The sequence below is a fragment of the Pan paniscus genome, chromosome 1, assembly GCF_029289425.2.
Source record: "Pan paniscus chromosome 1, NHGRI_mPanPan1-v2.0_pri, whole genome shotgun sequence".
In the NCBI taxonomy this organism is placed as follows: Eukaryota; Metazoa; Chordata; class Mammalia; order Primates; family Hominidae; genus Pan; species Pan paniscus.
Window position 1 is genome coordinate 203,536,848 of NC_073249.2, and position 24,842 is coordinate 203,561,689.

At 47.9% G+C, this 24,842-nt stretch overlaps 1 protein-coding gene across 5 annotated transcripts in view; it reads left to right on the forward strand.

The window, feature by feature from the left end:
* Positions 1-24,551, forward strand: part of TCEA3 (transcription elongation factor A3) — a 45,792-nt gene extending 21,241 nt beyond the window's left edge. For 4 of the 5 annotated variants that reach the window (XM_063594069.1, XM_063594066.1, XM_063594073.1 and 1 more), the window contains 6 exons: positions 5,940-6,103; positions 6,294-6,349; positions 9,866-10,021; positions 18,480-18,626; positions 20,075-20,146; positions 20,424-23,020. In XM_063594069.1, the coding sequence (XP_063450139.1) occupies positions 5,940-6,103; positions 6,294-6,349; positions 9,866-10,021; positions 18,480-18,626; positions 20,075-20,146; positions 20,424-20,441 (613 nt within the window). In that variant the 3' untranslated portion in view covers positions 20,442-23,020. The other variant, XM_055096594.2, reaches the window with a different exon arrangement.
* The last annotated feature ends 291 nt before the right edge of the window (positions 24,552-24,842 follow it).

Sequence of the window (24,842 nt, forward strand, 5' to 3'; positions counted from 1 at the left end):
AATGAGTGTGGCTGCCTGAAATGCTGCCCAGACACGAATTCCAGCCAGCCAGCCAGCTCCTAACCGGGGAGGCGGGACCAGGAGTGGGTGTGCCCTGCCAGGAAGGTGGGAAGAAATGCTCCAAACAGCCTAGTCTTGCTCAGGTAGGAGGACTCTGGAAACCTCTCTTTTAAAGACACAGTTGATGTGTTGAAAAGAATTTGGAAGGGCGACAGACAGGTTCGTGGTCTGACTATACCCTTTGCTAGTTGGATGGATAACTTGGATGGATAATTCAGTTCAGCTCTCTGAGCTTCAGTCTACTGGTCTGTAAAATGGAGACAATTATGAACCCCTTTCAAGGTCATTGTGAGGATTAAATGAGGTAATGAAATACCCAGCACTGTTCCCAAACCATGTAAATGCTCAATAAGTACATAATACTTTGTAATAATACTCATATGAAACCTGGTTATCTATGTAAACTGCCTAATACTTTGTCACTTAGTTGCTTTCATCTGCCCCATAAGATGGGTACTATTGTTATTCCGATTTTACGTGTGAAAAAAACTGAGGCACCTAGGGGTTAAGGAACTCACCCAAGGTCACATAGCTACAAAGTGTTGGTATCAGGCCGTGAACCTGGGAGTTTGGCTCCAGAGCCTAGGTTCTTAAAAAGTAAACCAACTCAGTGCAGTCGTTTCAAAAACGACCACCATTATTACTGTCATTCGTTGGGGCTCCTTCAAAGCAGCATGCTGCAGGCTCCCCTGACAGTTTTCCTGTGGTGAGTCATAGCTGTTGAGAATGTGCAATGGCACACACAGGTCAGCGAGGCACCATCCCAGCTGCAGGAGATGGCGTTGCCTGGGTCCTGGGAGTTGACAGAGGCTGGCTTTGAGAGAGATCCCTCTCGTACTCCCAGAGAGAGAGATCCCTCTCTTAGGCCCAGAGAGTGGGGCCACTGTCCTTCCAAAGAGGACCTTCCTCTTTCCACATTTCAGCCCTGGGGGACCCTCTGGGTGTGCCTTTCATCTCTCTGTGGTCAATTCCTCAATTCATCATGTATTCATTCATTTATTCATTCATCCATCCATTTAGCAATGATGTATCAAGTGTCCACCTAGAGCACTGTTACAGGAGCTGGAATGCAGTGGTGAACCCGTGACAGGGTCCCAATACTCTGGAGCCTGTAATCTGGAGATGGAGGCAGACGATGTTTATAAACACATAAACAAGCTAATCATACACTTGGATAAGTGCTGTAAAAGCGAGAAATCAGGTGATGTGCTAGAGAATTACAGGGCGGGGACCATCAGCCTCAGCTGAGGTGGTGAGGGAAGGCCTCCCTCATGCGAGCTGAGACCTGGAGGAGGAAGAGCATTCCGGGAAGGAAGACCAGCCTGTGCAAAGGCCCGGCAGTGGGAGGGATGGGTATGTTTAAGGAACAGAAAGAAGCAGTGCTGTGGAGGCCTTCCGTAAACCATGCGGAGAGCATGGCATGAGATTACATCAGAAAGTGGGTAGGGGCAGGACGTGCAGGGGCTGGGAGGCTGTGGTGAGCTTTTGGTTTTGTTTTTGTTTGTTTTTTTGGAAACACAGTCTCACTCGGTCGCTCAGGCTGATGTGCAATGGCATGATCTTGGCTCACTACAGCCTCCACCTCCCGGGTTCAAGCGATTCTTGTGCCTCAGCCTTTTGAGTAGCTGGGATTACAGGCGTGCGCCACCATACCCAGCTAATTTTTATATGTTTAGTACAGACAGTGTTTCGCCATGTTGGCCAGGCTGGTCTCGAACTCCTGACCAAAGTGATCCTCCCACCTCGATCTGCCAAAGTGCTGGGACTTTAGGCATGAGCCACTGCACCTGGCCAGGAGTTTTACTTTATGCTAAAAATAATTGGAAGCTGTTACACCACCAGTCCCCAACCTTTTTGGCACCAGGGACTGGTTTCATAGAAGACGGTTTTTCCATGGACCAGGGCTTGTAGGGGATGGTTTCAAGACGAAACTGTTCCACCTCTGATCATCAGGCATTAGATTCTTGTAAGGAGCGTGCAACCTAGATCCCTCACATGCGCAGTTCACAACAGGGCCCACTTCCTGATGTGTGGCCCGGTTCCTAACAGGCCACAGACTGGTACCAGTCCGTGGCCCCAGGGGGTGGGAACCCCTGTGTTGGAGGGTTAGAAGCAGGGGAGTGACTTGATCCGCTGTGAATTTTTGAAAAGTCCCTCTGGCGGCTCTTTGGCAAATGGATTATAGTGGGGGAAGAGGACACAGGGAAACCAGTTTTGGGGCTATTGTGACTGTTCAGGTGGGAACCCTGTGACCAGGATCAGGCTTGGGGGCAGGAACATCCGTTTTGGATGCCAACAGCCCCGCGAGTTCACGCCCTGTCCAGCCTTTCCTCACCCAAACCTCCTGCTGCAATCTGACTCCAGGAGAAATCTGCTTGGATCTCAGCTTCCCTGTCCCTCCACCATGCTGCCAGGCAACCCAGTTGTCAGGCAGGGTCGGGTAGAATTAAGGCTAGATTAATCTAGGACAGTAAGTTTCAAACTGCATTAAAAATAAATAAAAACTAGGAAATGAATCCCTTTGGACAAAATTTTTAGAAATTCAAAATGTAAACCTTACAAGAACAGAGTTTACCATCCCCGGCCCACCTCACCAGTATGCACGGAGGCACTTTTGAGGAACCTCAAGTCTCTAGAGAATGCAAAAATCCCAAAGGTCCAGGGGTCTGGGGTGAAAGAGGAGATCCAAGGTCAGGCCAAACAGCAAGAGGTGGGGGACAGGGAGGTCACCAGCAGAGTCCACACTGAGCTGTGCCCAGCAGGATGTTGGATGGTATTCTCTGGTAACTCCAGGTTGTTGATCCTGAGAAGCCTGGGCTACTCAGTCAGCCTCACTCTCAGACACAACTCCCTGGGCCTGAGAGACTTTGTCAGAAGTCCAGAATCCTCTTCTTCCTGAAAGGAAGTAGCATGTCCACAGCCTGAAAGTGAACATGAGAAGCAGCTGTGGATCCAGGCCCCAAGGCTGCCTGGCGCAGCTGCCCAGGCTGTGCACTGTATAATTACAGGAGGTACCAAGCTACTAATGTAAATGGTGCCTCCTGGAGTGAGGAAATGCAGCAGCTCTCTGGGCGCTTCCACAAGGGCTCAGTTTGGTAAGACCCTCGAGTGGGTCTTAATTTCACTCCAGGAGGGGACCTTAATTTTTTCAACTCTGATGAGTCCACTTTTTTCTCAGCAGAGATATAGGGGCTGGCTGGCAGATTCTGATGGGTTATTGAAAAAGGAGGTGAGAAGAGCAGAGGAATGAAGACAGAGACTTCCTGACTTCCTGGCTCCTACCCTAAAGAATAGTGCAAAAACATCTTGGGAGGGAGGGAGTTGTGCAACTATCACAAAGTCATGCCAGGCACAGTGGCTCATGCCTGTAATCTCAGCACACTGGGAGGCCAAGGCGAATGGATCACTTGAGGCCAGGAGTTTGAGTCCAGCCTGAGCAACATATTGAGACCCCCATTTCTACAAAAAAAAAAAAAAAAAAAAAAAAAGCCTGGTGTGGCGGCATCTGCCTGTAGTCAGTCCTAGCTACTTGGGAGGCTGAGGCAGGAGGATTGTTTGAGCCCAGGAGTTCGAGATTGCAGTGAGCTATGATTGACACACTTCACTTCTTCCAGGCTCCATTCCATCATCTGTAAAATGGGCCCAGTAATTTGTGACTTTTAGGGTTACCAAAAAGAATAAACAGCAGACCAGTGGTAAATGGTGGCTTTTGTTTTACCATCCTTAACAAACCCCAGAGTCTGGTTAGATCCTTTCTCTCCAACTCCCTCTCCTTCTTACAAGCTCCCTCACCCTCACGCTCCAGCTGCATTGAGCCCTTTGACATTGCCCATGCAAACCTTGGCCTTCTACACTTCCATGCATTTCTGCCAAGAATGCATTTTTTGGCCGGGCACAGTAGCTCATGCCTGTAATCCCAACACTTTGGGAGGCCAAGGCAGGTGGATCACCTGAAGTCAGGGGTTCAAGACCAGCCTGGCCAACATGGCAAAACCCCATCTCTACTAAAAATACAAAAATTAGCTGGGCGTGGTGGTGCATGCCTGTAATCCCAGCTACTAGGGAGGCTGAGGCAGGAGAATCACTTGAATCCGGGAGGTGGAGGTTACAGTGAGCCAAGATTGTGCCACTGCACTCCAGCCTGGCAGCCTGGATGACAGAGTGAGACACCCTCTCAAAAAAAAAAAAAAAAAAAAAGGTTTCTCACATCGCAAAAGTAGATATATTCTGTATAGAAGATTTAGCAAATAGGCATAAGCAAATGAAGAAAATGAAAATCTCCTATCATTCCACCTCAGAGAGATAATTGCTATTAACATGGTATTATGGGCTGAATGTTTGTGACCCCCTAAAATTCATATGTTGAAATCCCAAACCCCATTGTGACTGTATTTGGGGATAGGGCCTTCATTAAGGTTAAATGAGGTCATAAGGGTGGAGCCCTGATCCAATAGGATTAGTGTCCCTACGAGAAAAGACACCATGTGAATACAATGAGAACACTGCCATTCACAAGCAAAGAGAGAGCCCTCATGAGAAAGCAAATTGGCCAGCAACTTGATCTTGGGCTTCCCAGCCTCCAGAACCATGAGAAATAAATTTCTGCTAGTGAAGCCTCCCAGTCTGATATTTTGTTATGACAGCTTGAGCCACATAGTTAGCCTTCTAAATGTCTGTGCACATATGGATATATATATATATATATATAAAAACAAAACCTGAATGAGATAATTCTTAGATAGTACATCACAGATTATAGCATAGGTGTTGGCTGGGTGTGGTGGCTCACACCTGTAATCCCAGCACTTTGGGAGGCCAAGGCAGATGGATTGCTTGAGTCCAGGAGTTTTAGATCAGCCTGGGAAACATGGTGAGATCCCATCTCTGCAAAAAAAGGTAAAAATTAGCCAGGCATGATGGCGTGCTCCTGTGGTCCCAGCTCCTTGGAGGCTAAGGTGGGAGGATTGCCTGAGCCCAGGAGGTCAAGGCTGTAGTGAGCCATGACTGCACCACTGCACTCCAGCCTGGGTGACAGAGAGAGAGAGAGACCCTGTCTCAAAAAATAAAATAAATTAATAAAAAGAGCATAGATGTTGGAATTAGACAGATGTGGATTCAAATCCTGGTGGTATATAGCCTTAGGCAAATCTCAGTGGTGTACCTCTCTGGGTTTATTTCCTCGTCTTAAAATAGAGATGATGAGAGTATACCTCCTGGGACTGCTATGAAGATTAAATTGGAAAATTCTTTTAAAGTGCCTGGCACAGTTCTGGCATCTAGCAAAGCCAGCCCTTTTAAATGGTGGTAGATAGTCACTATTCACTAGACTGTAAGCCCCTTAAGGGAAGGAGCTTTGCTGACTTATCTGCATTATCCTTTGTTCTTGGCAAGCGCCTGGAGAATAGGTTTGTAATAAATATTTAGTGAATGAGTGAATAAACAGTTCATACATTTAGGAGAGCATAGATAGAGAGCAGCTAGCACAGTGCCTAATCAATTGCATATAATTATTGGTGGTGTTACACTGTTCTATAATGAGTAACGCACAGTGGCTGGTTAAGAGCCGACTGCCTGGGTTTGAATTCTGTTTCTACTGGTTCGTCGATGTGTTATCTGAGACAAGTGCACCTTTAGATACATCTTTCTCTACCATGCACTTTAAAATGCATCTCTCAAATGGGGATGAGAATAGTATCAACCTCATGGGGTTGTCACGAGGATTAAATGAGATGATCCATGTCAAGTGCCTAAAATAGTACCTACCTCATGAGGTTGTTATGAGGATTATAGGAGATCATCCATCAAGACATCTAGAATGCTGCTCAATAAATGCTTTACTCTCTTAATGTCAAATGTCTGTTACTGATTGTCATCCTCAGATCAAACAGCAGCAAATCAAAAGCGGAGAGCCCCAAAACACCTAGCAGCCCCTTGACCCCCACGTTTGCCTCTTCCATGTGTCTCCTGGCCCCCTGCTATCTCACAGGGGACTCTGTCCGGGACAAGTGTGTGGAGATGCTGTCAGCAGCCCTGAAGGCGGACGGTGAGAGAGCCTGGGCTAGGGATGAGGGAGGGAAGGAGTCCCTTTTCCCAATCTCACTGAGGGCAGATGAAATTCAGTCTTTCTCAGCACCCCAAGGGATGGTACAGGAACACTCTAGTCCCAGGTACAAGCAGGCTTCACTGCCTACGTTGTGTCTGGCTGATACCTGTATTTCTCGAATCTCTTTTAGATGATTACAAGGACTATGGAGTCAACTGTGACAAGATGGCATCAGAAATCGAAGATCATATCCTTGAACTGTGCCGGGGCTGTGGGTGTCTGCACCGTCTAGCAGCACCCATCCAAGGTGCAAGCGAGCTGGGAGAGTGAGGAAGGAGAGGAAGGGCTCTGGGAACAGCCCCTGCTCTGCCCCTGAACCAGAGTTCTTAATTCTATCTAACATTCATTATTATTTTACACCTGCCAGCAAAACTTGAAAATGAGCAGTACCTCATTCAGTGTTGATAACAACCCCACAGTAAGTTCCCTGATTTATCCAGTTTCATGGGTGAAGTCACTGAGACTCAGAGAGGTCAAATCATTTCCCAAAGCCCATACAGCTAACAGTAGTAGCAGAGATGGGATCTGAACCCAGAAAGTGTGACCCTGGAACCTGGAGGCTCAGCGGCTGTGCCAGCTAGGCTGTGTAATAGCGTGCCTCAGTTGGCCAAGTCGTTACTTCCAGGAACAGACTAGATTGAGAAGTCAGCATTTCCCATGCTCAGCCTTTTCCCTTCTCCCATTCTCTGATGTTAACAGCTCCCTTTTTTTTTTTTTTTTTTTTTTTTTTTGAGACGGAGTTTCACTCCTGTTGCCCAGGCTGGAGTGCAATGGCGCAATCTCGCCTCACTGCAACCTACAACTTCTGGGTTCAAGCGATTCTCCTGCCTCAGCCTCTCAAGTAGCTGGAATTACAGGCATGCACCATCACACCTGGTTAATTTTGTACTTTTAGTAGGGATGGGGTTTCACGATGTTGGTCAGGCTGGTCTTGAACTCCTGACCTCAGGTGATGCACCACCCACCTTTGCATCCCAAAGTGCTGGGATTACAGGTGTGAGCCATCACACCCAGTGCCCTGCCCTCCGTTTTTTTACTCCCAAATATATATCAAGCACTGCAATGGCCAATTGACACTTCCTACCTCTGTTAGCTCTCACAGCATTCTCTGTGAGGCAGGGACTGTTCCCATTTTACAGATGAGGAGTCTGAGGCTCAGAACTGTTAAAGCGGGACTGGAGACTTTGTCTTTGGATTTCATGTATTGAATCCTTTCCATGTGCCCCCTGCTCCCCAACTTCTCACCTGAAAGGGGCCTTGTGTAGACAGGAGAGGTGACCACCACTGGGATGTATTCATAGATCTGTTGCACCAAAAGGTGTTTGGCTTGGGAGAAAAAAAATCCCACCCCACTTGGCCCCCACTGAATGAAAACATGGAGCTTCTTTTACTAGAGACAAAGGTTTGCATGGTATTGGAGCGGGGAGACAGTCAGGGGACAGGAAGTCTAAGTGTCACACCGAGGTGTGAGCGACCCTTTTGAGGGCTCCTGGGTTCTATCTGTGGAGTTCAGCAGGGTCTGTTGAGGAGAGCCAGGGGCCAATCTGCAGACGACAAATTTGCGTTTCCATCTCCTTCCTGTGGCCTACCCTAATTCCCTCCAACTTATTTTCTGGTGGTTTCTCTCTACTCTCATTTAATGATTAATCAGCAATACCTCAACAAGTCTGGAGCCATTCAACACCTCAAAAAGTACATTTTCATCATTTCCTGTTAATTCTGGAAGGCAGAACACAAGGTATCAGAACTATCATGAGTTTCATCTTCATTTTCTCCTGAACAGTCATCCCTCCAAGCAGGTCCTTTCCACCTTTAAGTCCAGTTTGAAACAACAGCAGATGGTCCAGTACAAAGTTCCACTCCCAGCCTTTCCTCCATCCACTGAAAGTTCCTTTTTTTTTTTTTTTTTGAGATGGAATCTTGCTCTGTTGCCCAGGCTGGAGTGCAGTGGCATGATCTCAGCTCACTGCAACCTCTGCCTTCTGGGTTCAAGTGATTCTGCTGCCTCAGCCTCCCAAGTAGCTGGGATTACAGGTGCCCGCCACCACACCTGGCTAATTTTGTTGTATTTTTTGTAGACATGGGGTTTCACCATGTTGGCCAGGCTGGTCTTGAACTCCTGACCTCAGGTGATCCTCCCTCCTCAGCCTCGTAAAATGCTGGGATTACAGGCGTGAGCCACCACCCCCAGCCTGAATGTCCCTCTTCTAAAGGAGAGGAAATCAAAGCTGCATCAAACACTTTAGCTCTTTGTTCTTAGCCAGCTGGAGGTCAGGGGGAGGGTACATTTGGGGGCTTGACTGCTCTATGTCCTAAAATAAATCTGTCCTCTTTGGAGTGGCCCTGTGCTAACAATGCAGCCAAAAGTTCCTCTGAGGGGCCGGTGCCCCCAGTCTGCTCTCCGCCTCATCCCCTCTGTGGCCTTGGGACATGGAGACGGAGTCAGAAAGAGGCTGGTGAAAGTATCGCCAGCCCTGCTGGCTCCACATATCAATACACCCCAGGAATCCCAAGTGGTACATTTTAAAACACATTTTTTGGCTTTCACATGCATTGTGGCATATTCTTTGCTTTTCACACTTTTATTGTACAAACAACATTAAAACAATAACAGAAAAAAGAAAGAATACCACCTCCCCTCCCACCACTTCTAGCAAGTCATCTGTTTTCATTTTTCCACATTCTCCGCAGTCTCTTTATTGTATATGGCTTTTCCCAGCAACAGCTTTGTCTTCCTGATCTTCTTTGGCTCAGGAGACCAAGAAAATGAGGCTGTGTTCCCCAAGCTCCTCCAGAGGGTGGAGGGAGTGGGAGGCTCGGAAGCCTGCCTAGGATGCAGTGTTTGGACAGAAACTCTGTGGTTGGTGGCCAGGGATGACTTCCTGCCGGGTGAGTGGAGAGAGTTACCGTCAGGAGGGGTCTGGCTTCCAGCCCTGTCTCTGCCGGGAATTTGCCCGGTGGCCTTGAGCAAGGTCCTACACCCTTTCTAAGCCCCAGCTGCCTCATCTGTTAATGGGAGAAGTAACTCTGACCAGCAATTCCCAGCGTGGGTTCCATGGGATGGTAACAGGTCTTGTAGGGGAAAGGACAGAGGGGAAGGGGACTCTGTAATCAAATTCACTGGGAACACCAGATTAAACAAAGCTCAGTGGTTTCTTTTTTGCAATACTTCGTAGAGCCTTAAACATGTGGCTCTTAATCTTTTCCTCTGACAGCTGGACTCACAACCTCCAGGGGCCCTTCCAAACTAGAAGTTATCCGCATCCTTGTCATCATCTTAGCAGCCCATACATGTTGAGCATTTGATATATCCCAGACACCACACTAGTGCATCACGTGGCTTAGCTCACAGAATCCTTGTATTTTATAAATAAGGAAACTCAGGCGTGTAGAGGTTGTGTGACTCACCTGAGGTCACACAAGAGGCTCAGACAAACCCAGGGTCCTGGTGTCCCTGACACTATAGTGCTTGCTATGATCTGATCTTACCCCAGAAGCTATTTTCTTTCTCTGCTACTTGGCTGACCACAAATGCCCAAGAGACATCCCCACTTGGAGAGTCAGAGGTCACAAAAGAGGGGCCCAACTCCTGTAGAAGTCCAAGGAGAGGAAGAAAGGGTTCTGGAGCTCTCAGGCATCAGGGCCAGGCCTGCACCCTTCTGTGCCCCTCCATGAATGGCTGGCCGGCCCTTGACTGTGTCACATATCTACCAAGAGCTCAAGAGCACAGACATGAAGTACCGGAACCGCGTGCGCAGCCGCATAAGCAACCTCAAGGACCCCAGGAATCCCGGCCTGCGGCGGAACGTGCTCAGTGGGGCCATCTCCGCAGGGCTTATAGCCAAGATGACGGCAGAGGTGAGAGCAGGGCATCTGCATGGTGAGGCAGGAAGCCAGGTCCCCCTAGCCCTGCCTAGTGCAGAGGGTCAGTGGCTCGTGACTCATCAGCAATGAGCCAGGGAGCTTTTCCAACCAGCCTCATCTCAGCCTCCCCACCTGGCTCTGGACTAGCAGGATACTGAACACAGCTAATAGGTTCTAAGTGCTGTGCTAAGTGTGTTCAGCGAATTGGCCAAGTTTATGTTCACACCAACTGAGATAGAAAGGTGTATTATCCCCATTCTACAGATGAGGATCCTGAGGCTCAGAGGAGTAAACGAATTTGCCCATGCACACAGCTAGAAAGAGTTGAAGCCACGAGGCAAGCTGTCTGGCCCCAGAGCTAGGTTGTGTGGCATGTGTGGGGGCTGTACGTGTGGAGTGCGTGTCTATGTGGTACATGTGATGTGTGAGGTGTGTAGAGGGTATATGTGGGGTGTGTGTGTGGTGTGTATATGTGGAGTGTGTCTGTGGTATGTATGTGCGTGTATGTATGGAGCATGTGCGTATGGTACATATTAGGGATCCCTAACCCTCAGGCCACCAGCTGGTACCTGTTGGGAACCAGGACACACAACAGGAGGTGAGCAGTGGGCGACTGAGCGAAGCTTCATCTGTATTTACAGCCTATCCCCATCACTCACATTACTGCCTGAGCTCCGCCTCCTGTCAGATCAGTGACGGCATTAGATTCTCATAGGAGCACGAACCCTATTGTGAACTGTGCATGCGAGGAATCCAAGTTGCACGCTTCTCATGAGAATCTAATGCCTGATGATCTGTCACTGTCTCCCAGCACCCCAAGTGGGAACCATCTAGTTGCAGGAAAACAAGGGATCTCAGGGCTCCCACTAATTCTACATTATGGTGAGTTGGATAATTATTTCATTATATATATCACAGTGTAATAATAATACAAATAAAGTGCACAATAAATGTAACGTACTTGAATCATCCTGAAACCATCTCCCACCCTGTCCGTGGAAAAACTGTCTTCCAGGAAACCAGTCCCTGGTGCCAAAAATGTTGGGGAACCACTGATATATATGATGTGTGGAGTGTGGGGGCTGTGTATGTGTGGAGTGGGTGTGCGTGTGGTGTGTATGATGTATGAGGTGTGTTTGGTGTATAGTATATGTGTGTGGCATGTATGATGTGTGGAGTGTGTGTGTATGATGTGTGGAGTGTGTGTGTGTGATGTGCGGAGTGTGTGTGGTGTGTATGATGTGTGGAGTGTGTGTGTATGATGTGTGGAGTGTGTGTGTCTGATGTGTGGAGTGTGTGTGGCGTGTATGATGTGTGGAAAGTGTGTGTGTGATGTATGGAGTGTGAGTGTGTGATGTGTGGAGTATGTGTGATGTGTATGATGTGTGGAGTGTGTGTATGATGTGTGGAGTGTGTGTGTATTGTGTATGATGTGTGGAGTGTGTGTGTATGATGTGTGGAGTGTGTGTGTATGATGTATGGAGTATGTGTATGATGTGTGGAGTGTGTGTATGTGTGTATGATGTGTGGAGTGCGTGTGTGTGTATGATGTGTGGAGTGTGCGTGTGTGTATGATGTGTGGAGTGGTGTGTGCATGATGTGTGGAGTGTGTGCAGTGTGTATGATGTGTGGAGTATGTGTGTATTGTGTATGATGTGTGGAGTGTGTGTGTATGATGTGTGGAGTAGGTGTGGTGTGTATAATGTATGGAGTGTGTGTATGATGTGTGGAGTGTGTGTATGTGTGTATGATGTGTGGAGTGTGTGTGTGTGTATGATGTGTGGAGTGTGTGTGTGTATGTATGATGTGTGGAGTATGTGTGGTGTGTATAATGTATGGAGTGTGTGTATGATGTGTGGAGTGTGTGTATATGTGTATGATGTGTGGAGTGTGTGTGTGTATGACGTGTGGAGTGTGTGTATGTATGATGTGTGGAGTGTGTGTGTGTGTATGATGTGTGGAGTGTGTGTGTATGATGTGTGGACTGTGTGTGCACTGTGTATGATGTGTGGAGTGTGTTGTCTGATGTGTGGAGTGTTTGTGGTGTGTATGATGTGTGGAGTGTGTGTATGTGTGTATGATGTATGGAGTGTGTGTGGTGTGTATGATGTGTGGAGTGTGTGTGGTGTGTATGATGTGTGGAGTGTGTGTGGTGTGTATGATGTGTGGAGTGTGTGTGTGTGTATATGATGTGTGGAGTGTGTGTGGTGTGTATGATGTGTGGAGTGTGTATGGTGTGTATGATGTGTGGAGTGTGTGTGGTGTGTATGATGTGTGGAGTGTGTGTGCAGTGTGTATGATGTGTGGAGTATGTGTGTATTGTGTATGATGTGTGGAGTGTGTGTGTATGATGTGTGGAGTATGTGTGTATTGTGTATGATGTGTGGAGTGTGTGTGTATGATGTGTGGAGTGTGTGTGTATGATGTGTGGAGTGTGTGTGGTGCGTATGATGTACGGAATGTGTGTATGGTGTGTATAATGTGTGGAGTGTGTGTATGATGTGTGGAGTGTGTGTGTGTATGATGTGTGGAGTGTGTGTGTGTGTATGATGTGTGGAGTCTGTGTGGTGTGTATGATGTGTGGAGTGTGTGTGTATGATGTGTGGAGTGTGTGTGCATTGTGCATGACGTGTGGAGTGTGTGTATGATGTGTGGAGTGTGTTTTGTGTATGATGTGTGGAGTGTGTACTGTGTATGATGTGTGGAGTGTGTGTGTGTATGATGTGTGGAGTGTGTGTGTGTGTATGATGTGTGGAGTCTGTGTGGTGTGTATGATGTGTGGAGTGTGTGTGTATGATGTGTGGAGTGTGTGTGCATTGTGCATGACGTGTGGAGTGTGTGTATGATGTGTGGAGTGTGTGTGGTGTGTATGATGTGTGGAGTGTGTACTGTGTATGATGTGTGGAGTGTGTGTGTGTGTGGAGTGTGTGTGTATGATGTGTGGAGTGTGTGTGGTGTGTATGATGTGTGGAGTGTGTTTTGTGTATGATGTGTGGAGTGTGTGTGGTGTGTATGATGTGTGGAGTGTGTGTGTGTATGATGTGTGGAGTGTGTGTATGTGTGTATGACGTGTGGAGTGTGTGGTGTGTATGATGTGTGGAGTGGGTATGTATGATGTGTGGAGTGTGTGTGTATTGTGCATGATGTGTGGAGTGTGTGTGTATGATGTGTGGAGTGTGTATTGTGTATGATGTGTGGAGTGTGTATTGTGTATGATGTGTGGAGTGTGTGTGTGTATGACGTGTGGAGTGTGTGTGTGTATGTGTGGAGTGTGTGTGTATGATGTGTGGAGTGTGTGTGGTGTGTATGATGTGTGGAGTGTGTTTTGTATACGATGTGTGGAGTGTGTGTGGTGTGTATGATGTGTGGAGTGTGTTTTGTGTATGATGTGTGGAGTGTGTTTTGTGTACGATGTGTGGAGTGTGTGTGGTGTGTATGATGTGTGGAGTGTGTGTGTATGATGTGTGGAGTGTGTTTTGTGTATGATGTGTGGAGTGTGTGTGTATGATGTGTGGAGTGTGTGTGTATGATGTCATGTGAAGTATGTGTGTGGTGTGTGATTAGCATATGTGTGGCATGTGTGGTTTGTGTATGTGTGGCATGTGGAAGTGTGTGTCTGTGTTATGTAGTGTGTGTATGTACATTCTTCTGAGGAGAGGGTTCACTGCTTTCCTCAAACACCCAAAACAAACAGCAAAGAGCCTTGGCTTTAGGATGAAATGGGGAACTTGGCACAGGTAGACCAGGGTTATCTTTCTGCCTAATTTAAAATATCTGATCTTTTTGGGTAAATAGCAACATATGCCTGGAGTTATAAATTGCAACTTGGCTTTACAGTGTGTCTTTCGTCAGTTCAGACTGCTATAACGAACATCGCCTGGGTGGTTTATAAACAACAGGCATTTATTCCTCACATTTCTTTTTTTTGTTTGCTTGTTTTTTTGAGGTGGAGTCCACTCTTTTGCCCAGGCTGGAGTGTAGTGGCACAATCTGGGCTCACTGCAGCCTCCACCTCCCAGGTTCAAGCGATTCTCCTGCCTCAGCCTCCCGAGTAGCTGGGATTACAGGGGTGTGCCACCATGCCTGGCTAATTTTTGTATTTTTAGTAGAGATGGGATTTCACCATGTTGGCCAGGCCGGTCTCAAACTCCTGACCTCAGATAATCCACCCGCCTCAGCCTCCCAAAGTGCTGGGATTACAGGCGTGAACCATGACACCTGGCCTAGTTCTCACATTTCTAGAGATTGGACAGTCCAACATCAGGGCAGCAGCAGATTCAGTGTCTAGTGAGGGCCTGCTTCCTCATAGACAGCCATCTTCTCACTGTAACCTCACATGGTGGAGGGGTCTTTCTCAGGCCCCTATTAGAGGGGCACTAATCCCCTGCACCAGAGCTCTGCCCTTGAGATCTAATCACCTCCCAAAGACCCCCTAATAACCATTGCCTTGGGGTTAGGATTTCAACAGGCAGCGTGAGGTGGCTCATGCCTGTAATCCCAGCACTTTGGGAGGCCGAGGTGGGCAGAACTCCTGAGCTCAGGAGTTCAAGATGGCAAAACCCTGTCTCTACTAAAAATACAAAAATTAGCCGGGCGTGGTGGCATACACCTGTAGTCCCAGCTACTCGGGAGGCTGAGGCAGGAGAATCGCTTGAACCCAGGAGGCAGAGGCTGCAGTGAGCTGAGATCCTCCATCTCAAAAAAAAAAAAAAAAAAAAAAAAAAAGAAAGAAAGAAAAAAAGAAAAAAAAAAGAAAAATCTTAGCTTGGGCTTGGGCTGCCTGCTGTGAGGGGAAGCGCCCATCAGGAACCCATGTGGACGGTGTCTCTCTCAGGACTCCCTTCCCTGACTCCCTTTTTATGCCTCTTTCCTTGTTTACCTGACTCCCTCATTCTTTCTTCTTCTCTTTTCTTCCCTACTCAGACATAGCAAAGAATGGAGTAGGCTCTGAGATACCCATGAGCGCTGCTGAGTGGACATAGCATCCTGTCAGTCCCCTGAGAACCGGCATTCACAGTCCACCCAGCACTGACAACAGTGTCTGGTACATCACAGGGCTCAACAAATAGGGATAGAATTGTGGTCTCTGACTCTCATTTCCTTCATTTTCCACCTTATTTTCTACAGTGTTGTGCTTATTCTCCGTGTCTCTGATGCTGCCTCATTCTAATGAGGCAGGGCAGAGAAGTCAATGAATTGGCATGTGGCTGGATAGATTTTTCTGTTCTCTATTTCTTAGCTGGCACACAAGACCTTCCTTCCACAATCTGACCTCCAGCCACATCTCCCACGCTTGACTTAAACCTACCCCAAATACTTTTCCCCAAACATGCTATTCTTGTCCTCTGATCTTTTGTGCCTGCTGTTTTTTGTTTTTTGTTTTTTCTTTTGAGATGGAGTCTGGCTGTCACCTAGGCTGGAGTGCAATGGCATAATCTCAACTCACTGCAACCTCCACCTCCCAGGTTCAAGAGATTCTCCTGCCTCAGCCTCCCAAGTAGTTAGGACTGCAGGCATGCACCTGTAACCATGTAACCATGCCTGGCTAATTTTTCTATTTTTAGTAGAGACGAAGTTTCGCCATGTTGGCCAGGTTGGTCTCAAACTCCTGACCTCAGGTGATCCGCCCGCCTCGGCTTCCTGAAGTGCTGGGATTACATGTGTGAGCCACTGCGCCCGGCCCTGCTGTTTTATTTGTCTGGAATGTGCCACCACCCACCCCAGGAACTCCCATCTTTCAAGACTGGTTAAAGTACTAGCTTCTTCATGACCCACCAGACCCCAAACAGTTAACCACCATACCCTGTTGCTTTCCCCTGCACCTTATATGCCTTCACTTTAGTACTTCCTTCCCTCTCTTGCAATCTCGTGTAAATGCTTGGCTACCCTATCAGATTAGCACTACTTGGGAGGAGGAACCAGATCCTCCTTTCTGAATCCGTTGGACTCAGAGGTAGTAGCATGCTTGAGCTAGCTCCTACCAGCTCAAGGGAGCTGGTGATGTGTAGCTCTTCCCAACTCTGCGTTCAGTTATATCACATTAGCAGCTTGAAATTGGCCATGGAATTTTGTCCAATTGACCATAGCATTTTGTCCCAGGGAAGCTGACAAACGCTACAAATCAAGGCATCCCCACAACCAAAGCTGGTTTACCTGCAAACTGATACAGTTAAAGGCATTCAGTAAATTGGCATCCAGTAGATTTTGTTTTTGTTTTTTGAGACGGAGTCTCACTCTGTCGCCCAGGCTGGAGCTCAGTGACGTGATCTCGGCTCACTGCACCCTCCACCTCCCAGGTTCAAGCGATTCTCCTGCCTCAGCCTCCTAAATAGCTGAGATTACAGGCATGCACCACCATGCCTGGCTTTTTTTCTTTGACAGAGTCTCGCTGTTGTTGCCCAGGTGGGAGTGCAATGGTGCAGTCTCAGCTCACTGCAACTTAAACCTCCCAGGTTCAAGCAATTGTCCTGCTTCAGCCTTCCAAGTAGCTGGGATTATAGGTGCCCGCCACCACGCCCAGCTAATTTTTTGTATTTTTAGTACAGATGGGGTTTCACCATGTTGGCCTGGCTGGTCTCGAACTCCTGACCTCAGGTGATCCACCTGTCCCAGCCTCCCAAAGTGCTGAGATTACAGGTGTAAGCCACTGCACCTGGCCACATCCAATAAATTTTGAATGGGCAAATGCTTTATGCTCTGGAAAATCCCCTCAAATTAAAGTCAGCTACTTTTTACTCATATGGGTAAATGGCTTTCATTGACTTGTTTTTCTATATTCTCCTGTCATTGATTAGGGCCTAGCCTTTGAATTTAACACACTAGGACTTAAACATTAATACGTACCAGAATAACTTGAGGACACTAGTGAAAATGCATATTCTGGCCATGTGCAGTGGCTCATACCTGTAATCCCGGCACTTCGGGAGTCCAAAGTAGGCAGATCACTTGAGCTCAGGAGACCAGCCTAGGCAACATGGGAAAACCCCATCTCTACAAAAATATACAAAAAATAATTAACCAGGTTTGGTGGTGCATGCTGGGTGTAGTCCCAGCTACTTGGGAGGCTGAGGTGGGAGAATCGTTTGAGCCTGGGGAGGTTGAGGCTGCCATGAGTCACGATCGCACCACTGCACTCCAGCCTAGGTGACAGCAAGATCCTGTCCCAAAAATAAACAAATAAATAAATAACTTTAAAAAATGCATATTCCTGGGCCTGCCCTTAGCAATTCAGATTCATAGGAATCTGCATTTTATCAAGAAGCCTAAGTGGTTATAATGAAAGGTGAGCACACTAAAATGCTTTGACCTTTATGCCAGCTTTCTTCTCCATGGTTTAAGGACTCAGGACAGACAGCAACAATTAAAATGTTTAAGCCAGGTGTAGTGGTTCATACCTGTAATCCCAGCACTTTGGAAGGATGAGGTGGGCGGATCACAAGGTCAGGAGATCGAGACCATCCTGGCCAACATGGTGAAACCCCATCTCTACTAAAAATACAAAAATTAGCTGGGCTTGGTGGCATGAGCCTGTAGTCCCAGCTACTCGGGAGGCTGAGGCAGGAGAATCGCTTGAACCCGGGAGGTGGAGGTTGCAGTGAGCCGAGATCGCACCACTGCACTTCAGCCTGGTGACAGAGCGAGACTCCATCTCAAAAAAAAAAAAAAAAAAAAAGTTTAAAATCCTCATTTTGACATTCGCGTCAGCCACCCTCCTTCCCCTTCCACCAACCCTTAACTGGAGCTCCCTCTCTGCTGTCCTCTGGCAGAGGCTTAAGGGGAGACAAGTGGCCAGGGAGATGGACAGAGAAAGCAAAGGTGTGGGTGATGCAGACCCGGAGTGTCTACTGTGAGCTGGTGGGAGACTGGAGACTCTTCTGTAGAAACTCTCAGAAAAAGATGATCTTGGGTGCATGCTCATCAGATGAACAGTTAGTTGTGTGAGCCCAGGAGCTTCAGGATGGGGGTAGCAGCAGCAAGTCATGGGTAGTTGCGCCAAGGTTCCCACTAAGCAGAATAGCAGGGCAGTGATCACAGCGTAAAAGAGCACTGGGTCAAGTCTAGAGAGGAAGGCTAAGGGGAACATCATAGACCAGGTGGCAGTGATCAAGTCAGCTCAAGCAGGAAGGTTCAGGCCAAGGCCAAGGTCCTGGCAGGCAGGATGAGCCCCAGATCTGAAGAAATGTACACAGGAGTGCTCGTCCTCGGGCAGAGGCTGTTTGCCTGCTGCTCACCTGAATGTGCCTTATGACCTTGCAGCCGTGGGCGGCAGGAGGACTCTGCGGGGACAGCTTTCTCCCAGCTGGGGCAGGACCCGGAATCCAGGCCTCCCTCCAGCTCCTTGCAGTCAATAAAGCATGTTACCTCCTTTTCTGTTCAGGCTTTCTAGAAACCGGGTGTAGGGCAGGGCCCCTGCAACTCCTCAGCCCTGAAGGGCAGACTCTTTTTCCTCCAGGAAATGGCCAGTGATGAACTGAGGGAGTTGAGGAATGCCATGACCCAGGAGGCCATCCGTGAGCACCAGATGGCCAAGACTGGCGGCACCACCACTGACCTCTTCCAGTGCAGCAAATGCAAGAAGAAGAACTGCACCTATAACCAGGTATGGACAGTGAGGGGACGGGCCGGAGGTGCAGGAGGCCGCAGGGGCATAGAGGTGGAAAATCAGAGAGAAGCTTAGGGAAGAGCCAGAGGGGAGAAAGAGTTAAAACTCTCTAGGCTTTGCCGGGTGTGGTGGCTCACGTCTGTAATCCCAGCACTTTGGGAGGCCAAGGCGAGTGGATCACCTGAGGCCAGGAGTTTGAGACCAGCCTGGGCAACACGGTGAAACCCCATCTCTACTAAAAATACAAAAATGCCGGGCGCGGTGGCTCGCGCCTATAATCCCAGCACTTTGGGAGGCCAAGACGGGCGGATCACGAGGTCAGGAGATTGAGACCATCCTGGCAAACACGGTGAAACCCCGTCTGTGCTAAAAATTCAAAAAATTAGCAGGGTGTGGTGGCGGGCACCTGTAGTCCCAGCTACTCAGGAGGCTGAGGCAGGAGAATGGCGTGAACCTGGGAGGTGGAGCTTGCAGTGAACCGAGATCGCGCCACTGCACTCCAGCTTGGGCGACAAAGTGAGACTCCATCTGAAAGAAAAAAAAAATTAGCCAGGCATGGTGGCACGTGCCTGTAATCCCAGCTACCCTGGAGGCTGAGGCAGGAGAATCACTGGAACCTGGGAGGTGGAGGCTGCAGTGAGCCGAGATTGCACCACTGTACTCCAGCCTGGGCGACAGAGGGAGACTCTGTCTCAAACCAAACAAACAAACAAAAAGAAAACCTCTCTAGGCTGGGCCAGCTCAGTGGCTCACGCCTGTAATCCCAGCACTTTGGGAGGCCGAGGCAGGCAGATTGCTTGATATTTAGGACTTTCCCTCTCTGGGCCTCAGGTCTTCCACCAGTAAAATAAGGAAGATGAACTAGACCACTAAGCCTGCTTGCAGCTCACTCCTGTGAACTTGTCCAGTAGGGTGTGTTCAGGGGTGAGTCAGGGAATACTTCCTGTAGGAGATAAGTCTTGAGGCAAGAGAAGAGAGATCTGTTACAAAAGATCAACAAGAGTGACCAACAAGAGTGAAAGTCCAAATTAGCCGGGCATGGTGGCGGGCGCCTGTAATCCCAGCTATTCAGGAGGCTGAGGCAGGAGAATTGCTTGAACCCAGGAGGTGGAGGTTGCAGTGAGCCGAGATGGCACCACTGCACTCCAGTCTGGGCAACAGAGCGAGACTCCACTGTCAAAAAAAAAAAAAAAAAAAAAAGCGGAAGAGCAAAAGGCCAGGTTAAGCCAGTAAGATACTGGGAGTGAGCTGATGGACTGCCTGCCAGAGGAGAGGAAAGCATAATACTAATATTATGGAGTTGTCAGTGATAAGGAAATTGCCAGCGGGGGGTGGGAATCTCAGTGCCAACCTCTGGGATTTGGACCTACTCCTAAAGACAGTGGGAGCCATGGCAGGTCCTAGAACAGGGGAGTGACTTCATGAGTGGTTCTTCTCTCTCTCAGGTGCAGACACGCAGTGCTGATGAGCCCATGACTACCTTTGTCTTATGCAATGAATGTGGCAATCGCTGGAAGGTCTGTATGTTTATGTATTTCCCCCTTCCCTGTCATCCACATACCTCGCCCGCATAAGGCGTAGTATACCCACAACCCAGAAGGGGCCTTGTGCATGGCAGCACTTGCCAGCCTGCACAGAGTAGGTCTGCAGAGCCAGAGATAGTGGCGGATTGCTGTTGGGGAGGTGGGGAGAGAACACACATGCATGTTTTCATTTTAGAAGGGCACCAAGCTGGGGTGGGGGCAGCAGCCCACATTTTATCACAGGATGAGCAAGTCTGTCATTTGAGCACAGATGGAATCGGCTTCCTGAGATCCACAGAGGAGAGGAAAAACATTCTGCACTTGGACCACGCCTCTTTGGAAAGTGCTTCCACAGATGGTATTTCCTTTGAACCTGGCCACAGCCAGGGATGGGAAACAGGAAGGCTGAGCCCTGTCAGAAAGGAGTTGAACCTAAATGCCACCAGGTCATCCTTCCCTCCTAAGGAAACTCTGAAAGTCTTACCCAAGTCTGTAACTCAGACTGCCCCAGCTCCTGCAAAGGCAGAAGTTTTGTTTTCACGCATGGGAGCCAAGCAAAGACTCCTCCCAGAGTGCTCCTTCCTGCCAAGTCTCCTGAAGGAACAGAGTGTGGTCACGTGACTATTGTCAGTTTCCAACTGCTATCTGACTTGCACGTGCACCATGTGATGTCTGGGCCACCAGGCAGGCTGCAGGTGCTCCAAAAGTTCTAAGGTACTTAGCAAGAAGTACAAGACAAGTCAGGATCCCTGGTTTCAGGTCCCATTCTGCCCTACTCATCCTGAGCATGTTACTCACCTCATTGAGCAAAAGAGTAATAATAATGCCTTTCTCCAAGGTTTGATGATGTGAGGATCATTTTGATATGAGGGTTATCATGTATGCATAAACACTTTGCAAACAACTACAAGAATTCTTCCTTTATAATGTTATTCTTACTTTCAGACAAGGAAATTGAAATATGGAAATAGTTAATAAGCATAAAGCCACAGTTTGGAGCACTGAAAGCCGATGCTCCGACTTCCTGATCAATTCTTTTACTTTTTTTTTTTTTTTTTTTTTTTTTTGAGATGGAGTCTCGCTCTGTTGCCCAGGCTGGAGTGCAATGGTGTGATCTCTGCTCACTGCAAGCTCCACCCCCCAGGTTCACACCATTCTCCTGCCTCAGCCTCCTGAGTAGCTGGGACTAAAGGCGCCGGCCACCACGCCCGGCTAATTTTTTTGTATTTTTAGTAGAGACGGGGTTTCACCATGTTAGCCAGGATGGTCTTGATCTCCTGACCTCGTGATCCGCCCGCCTCAGCCTCCCAAAGTGCTGGGATTACAGGCGTGAGCCACTGCGCCCAGCCTCTAATTATTTTTCTTACTAAGGACCTCAGTAGCCCTTACTGGGGCCTCATTAGAACTGCCATATTTTTTAAGGTAAAAACCAGATGATTATGTATTTTTTCCTTTTTTCACTTATTGAGCACTTAGGGATGGGGCCAGTAATAGTGGCCTACTGGTTTAGAGCATGGGCTTTGGCATCAGGCTCAAATCCTAGCTTTATCCCTTACCAAGTGACTTAACTCAGTGACCTGAACTCACTAAGCCTGGATTTCCTCATCTATAAAATGAGGGTATTCATATCTAGCCCACAGAGCTGTTTTGAGGAGTAGAGAAGGTAACACACATAAAGCATTAACAGAGCCTCTGAGAACTCATATGGCATCTTTGTCAAATTAGGAAAAGGTGTCCCTTCCTCCAGGCGGCACAGCCTCATGCCAGGGTACGGAGCAAACAGAGCAGGGGCTATGTTTCAGCCTCAGCTTGCCCCTTTGGCCAGGCTCTTTTGTGCAGTCAACAAATTATACAACCATACAAAAAAAGCCCTGAGCACAGACATGCCTGGTACATAAAACCACTATTCTTACTGTTTTGGGTATGTCATCTACTAGTATTACGGGAGTTTGGGCAAGTCACTTAACCTCTCTGATCTGCTTCCTTACCTGTAAAAATAGGAGTGATAGGCCAGGCGCAGTGGCTCGTGCCTGTAATTCCAGCACTTTGGGAGGCCGGTGGATCACCTGAGGTCGGGAGTTTGAGACCAGCCTGACCAACATGGAGAAACCCCGTCTCTACTAAAAATACAAAATTAGCCAGGCGTGGTGACACATGCCTGTAATCCCAGCTACTCGGGAGGCTGAGGCAGGAGAATCGCTTGAACTCAGGAGGCAGAGATTGCGGTGAGCCAAGATCATGCCATTGCACTCCAGCCTGGGTGACAAGTGAAACTCCATTTCAAAAAAAAAAAAAAAGAATTGGGAGTGATATTAGTGCCTATCTCAGAGTGATTGTAAGGGTGAAATAAGTTAATACATGTTAATACTGCCTAGCACAGAATAAATGCTCAATAAATGTAGCGCTTGTGATTTTGTTACTGTTAGAGAAAGGACATTCTGAATGCTTTAAATCCAGCTCCTCCTCCTTGACTCTTACTAGTTGGAGGGACAGGATACACTAGAGGTAACAACTACAGACTTCTGAACACATTTTCAGTTGGTCTCCGTTGCCATGTGGGAGACCGAAAGTCTAACCAAGTGATTAGTAGCCATCCCAGTGATGTTATTGACCATAAATTGAGAGCTCAGCACATTCCTGGCACCGAATTGCCATTCATTTATTACCTGATATCATTCTTACATTCACAAGCATTATGAGCTGATTTTATAGGTGAGTGATTTGTTCAAGATCACACAGCTAATAATGGCAGAGCTGGGCTTTGGACTCTGGTCTGTGTGGCTCCAGACACCACCTTCTTTTTCATATTCCCCCACAGCCTCCTTGGAGGATGCCGAGAAACCTTTCAAATTTTGTTGCCTTTCTGGTTTTGTAGTTCTGCTGATGGAACAGCCAGCCATGAACAAGGTGAGGAAGAAGAAAGAGGAAGCGCTGAATTGTCTGAACTGGAGAAGCAATAAAAATTAAAGTGAAGGAAAATACTGAACTCTGAGTGGGATGGTATGAGTTAGAGGAAGAATTCTCTTGCAAATTAATAATCGGTCATTAGAAACAATTGGTTAATGGGGGAGCCTAATTGGAGAATGATGCTGAGAATCTGTATTGATGAACCTCTTTTAGAAACTGCAGAGGGCTAGGCACGGTGGCTTATGGCTGTAATCTGCAAACTCTGGGAGGCTGAGGTGGGAGAATCGCTTGACCCCAGAAGTTTGAGTCCAGCCCAGGCAACACAGCAAGACCCCATCTCTATAAAAAGAAAAAATAAAGAAACTGCAGCGCCTTAGACCTGAGGTGTCATATCTTTGACAGTGGGCTGGCAGACCTTTGCTTTGAGTTCCTTCTCTCCCATCTGGATCTCCCAGGCTTTTCCAAATTGAAAAATGCCAGATCAACACAAACCTTACCCCACCCCCACCTCAGAGTCACACGTGCAGAACAGTTGATACACCATTTGGCTTCAGCAGATATTACTTCCATACTACGTATTAGGTTGCTGCAAAAGTAATTGTGGTTTTTGCAGTTACTTTTGCAGTGGCCTAATAGAAATATTTCTTCCCTACTCTTTCCTCATCTCTTCCCAAACTCTCTGCTATTCCCTGTTCACAGCTGGCTGTGGGGGCCTTTGAGGACTCCAGATCATATCCCTCTAGGCAGGGAACAGATCCTCTTGAGCTGGGCTTTCTGAGTGGGCTTTCTTGAGTGGGCTTTCTGAAGATTACAGCAGCACTCTGACTTCCATGGCCCCTTGAAAGTCCTGAGCCTCAGAACCTGCCCAGGCCCTAGCAATGTGTCCCTCACAGCTCCATCTGTGACCTGAGCTTCAGAACACATCTGCAGAGCACAGAGACCTTGCCGTACTTCTCCCATGATAATTATTGGCTTGCTTTTTTTGTTTGTTTGTTTTGTTTTGTTTTGTTTTGTTTTTTAGAGGCTGGAATGCAGTGGTGTGATCTTGGCTCACTGCAATTTCCACCTCCCAGGTTCAAGCAATTCTCCTGCCTCAGCCTCCTGAGTAGCTGGGACTACAGGCATCAGCCACCAAACCCGGCTAATTTTTTGTATTTTTAGTAGAGACGGGTTTTCGCCCTGTTGGCCAGGCTAGTCTCGAATTCCTGGGCTCAAGTGATCCACCCTCCTCGGCCTCCCAAAGTGCTGGGATTATAGGTGTGAGCCACCGCACCTGGCCTCGGCTTGCTTTTGATGCTGACAGAAACTTTCAGCAAAGCTGGAAACTTCTAGAAAAGTCTTGGGGAAGCTGTTGGGGCAACTATAACCCAAGTTCCTCATATACCTTGGATATCATTTACTCTAGAATTGGTTACTGTCTTCTTCCTTCCATCCATAAGTGCCTTCTCCTGTAGATGAAGCCCGGAAATAAACTAGGTACAGGAGTCTTCCACCGTCTTTGACTTTTATTTATTTTTATTTATTTATTTATTTTTGAGACAGGGTCTCTCTCTGTCACCCAGACTGGAGTGCAGTGGTGCAATCTTGGCTTACCGCAACCTCTGCCTCCCAGGCTCAAGTGATTCTCCTGCCTCAGCCTCTTGAGTAGCTGGGATTACAGGCACGCACAACTACCACCTGGCTAGTTTTTGTATTTTTATTAGAGACAGGGTTTCACCATGTTGGCCAGGCTAGTCTTGAATTCCTGACCTCAAATGATCCGCCCACTTTGGCCTCCCAAAGT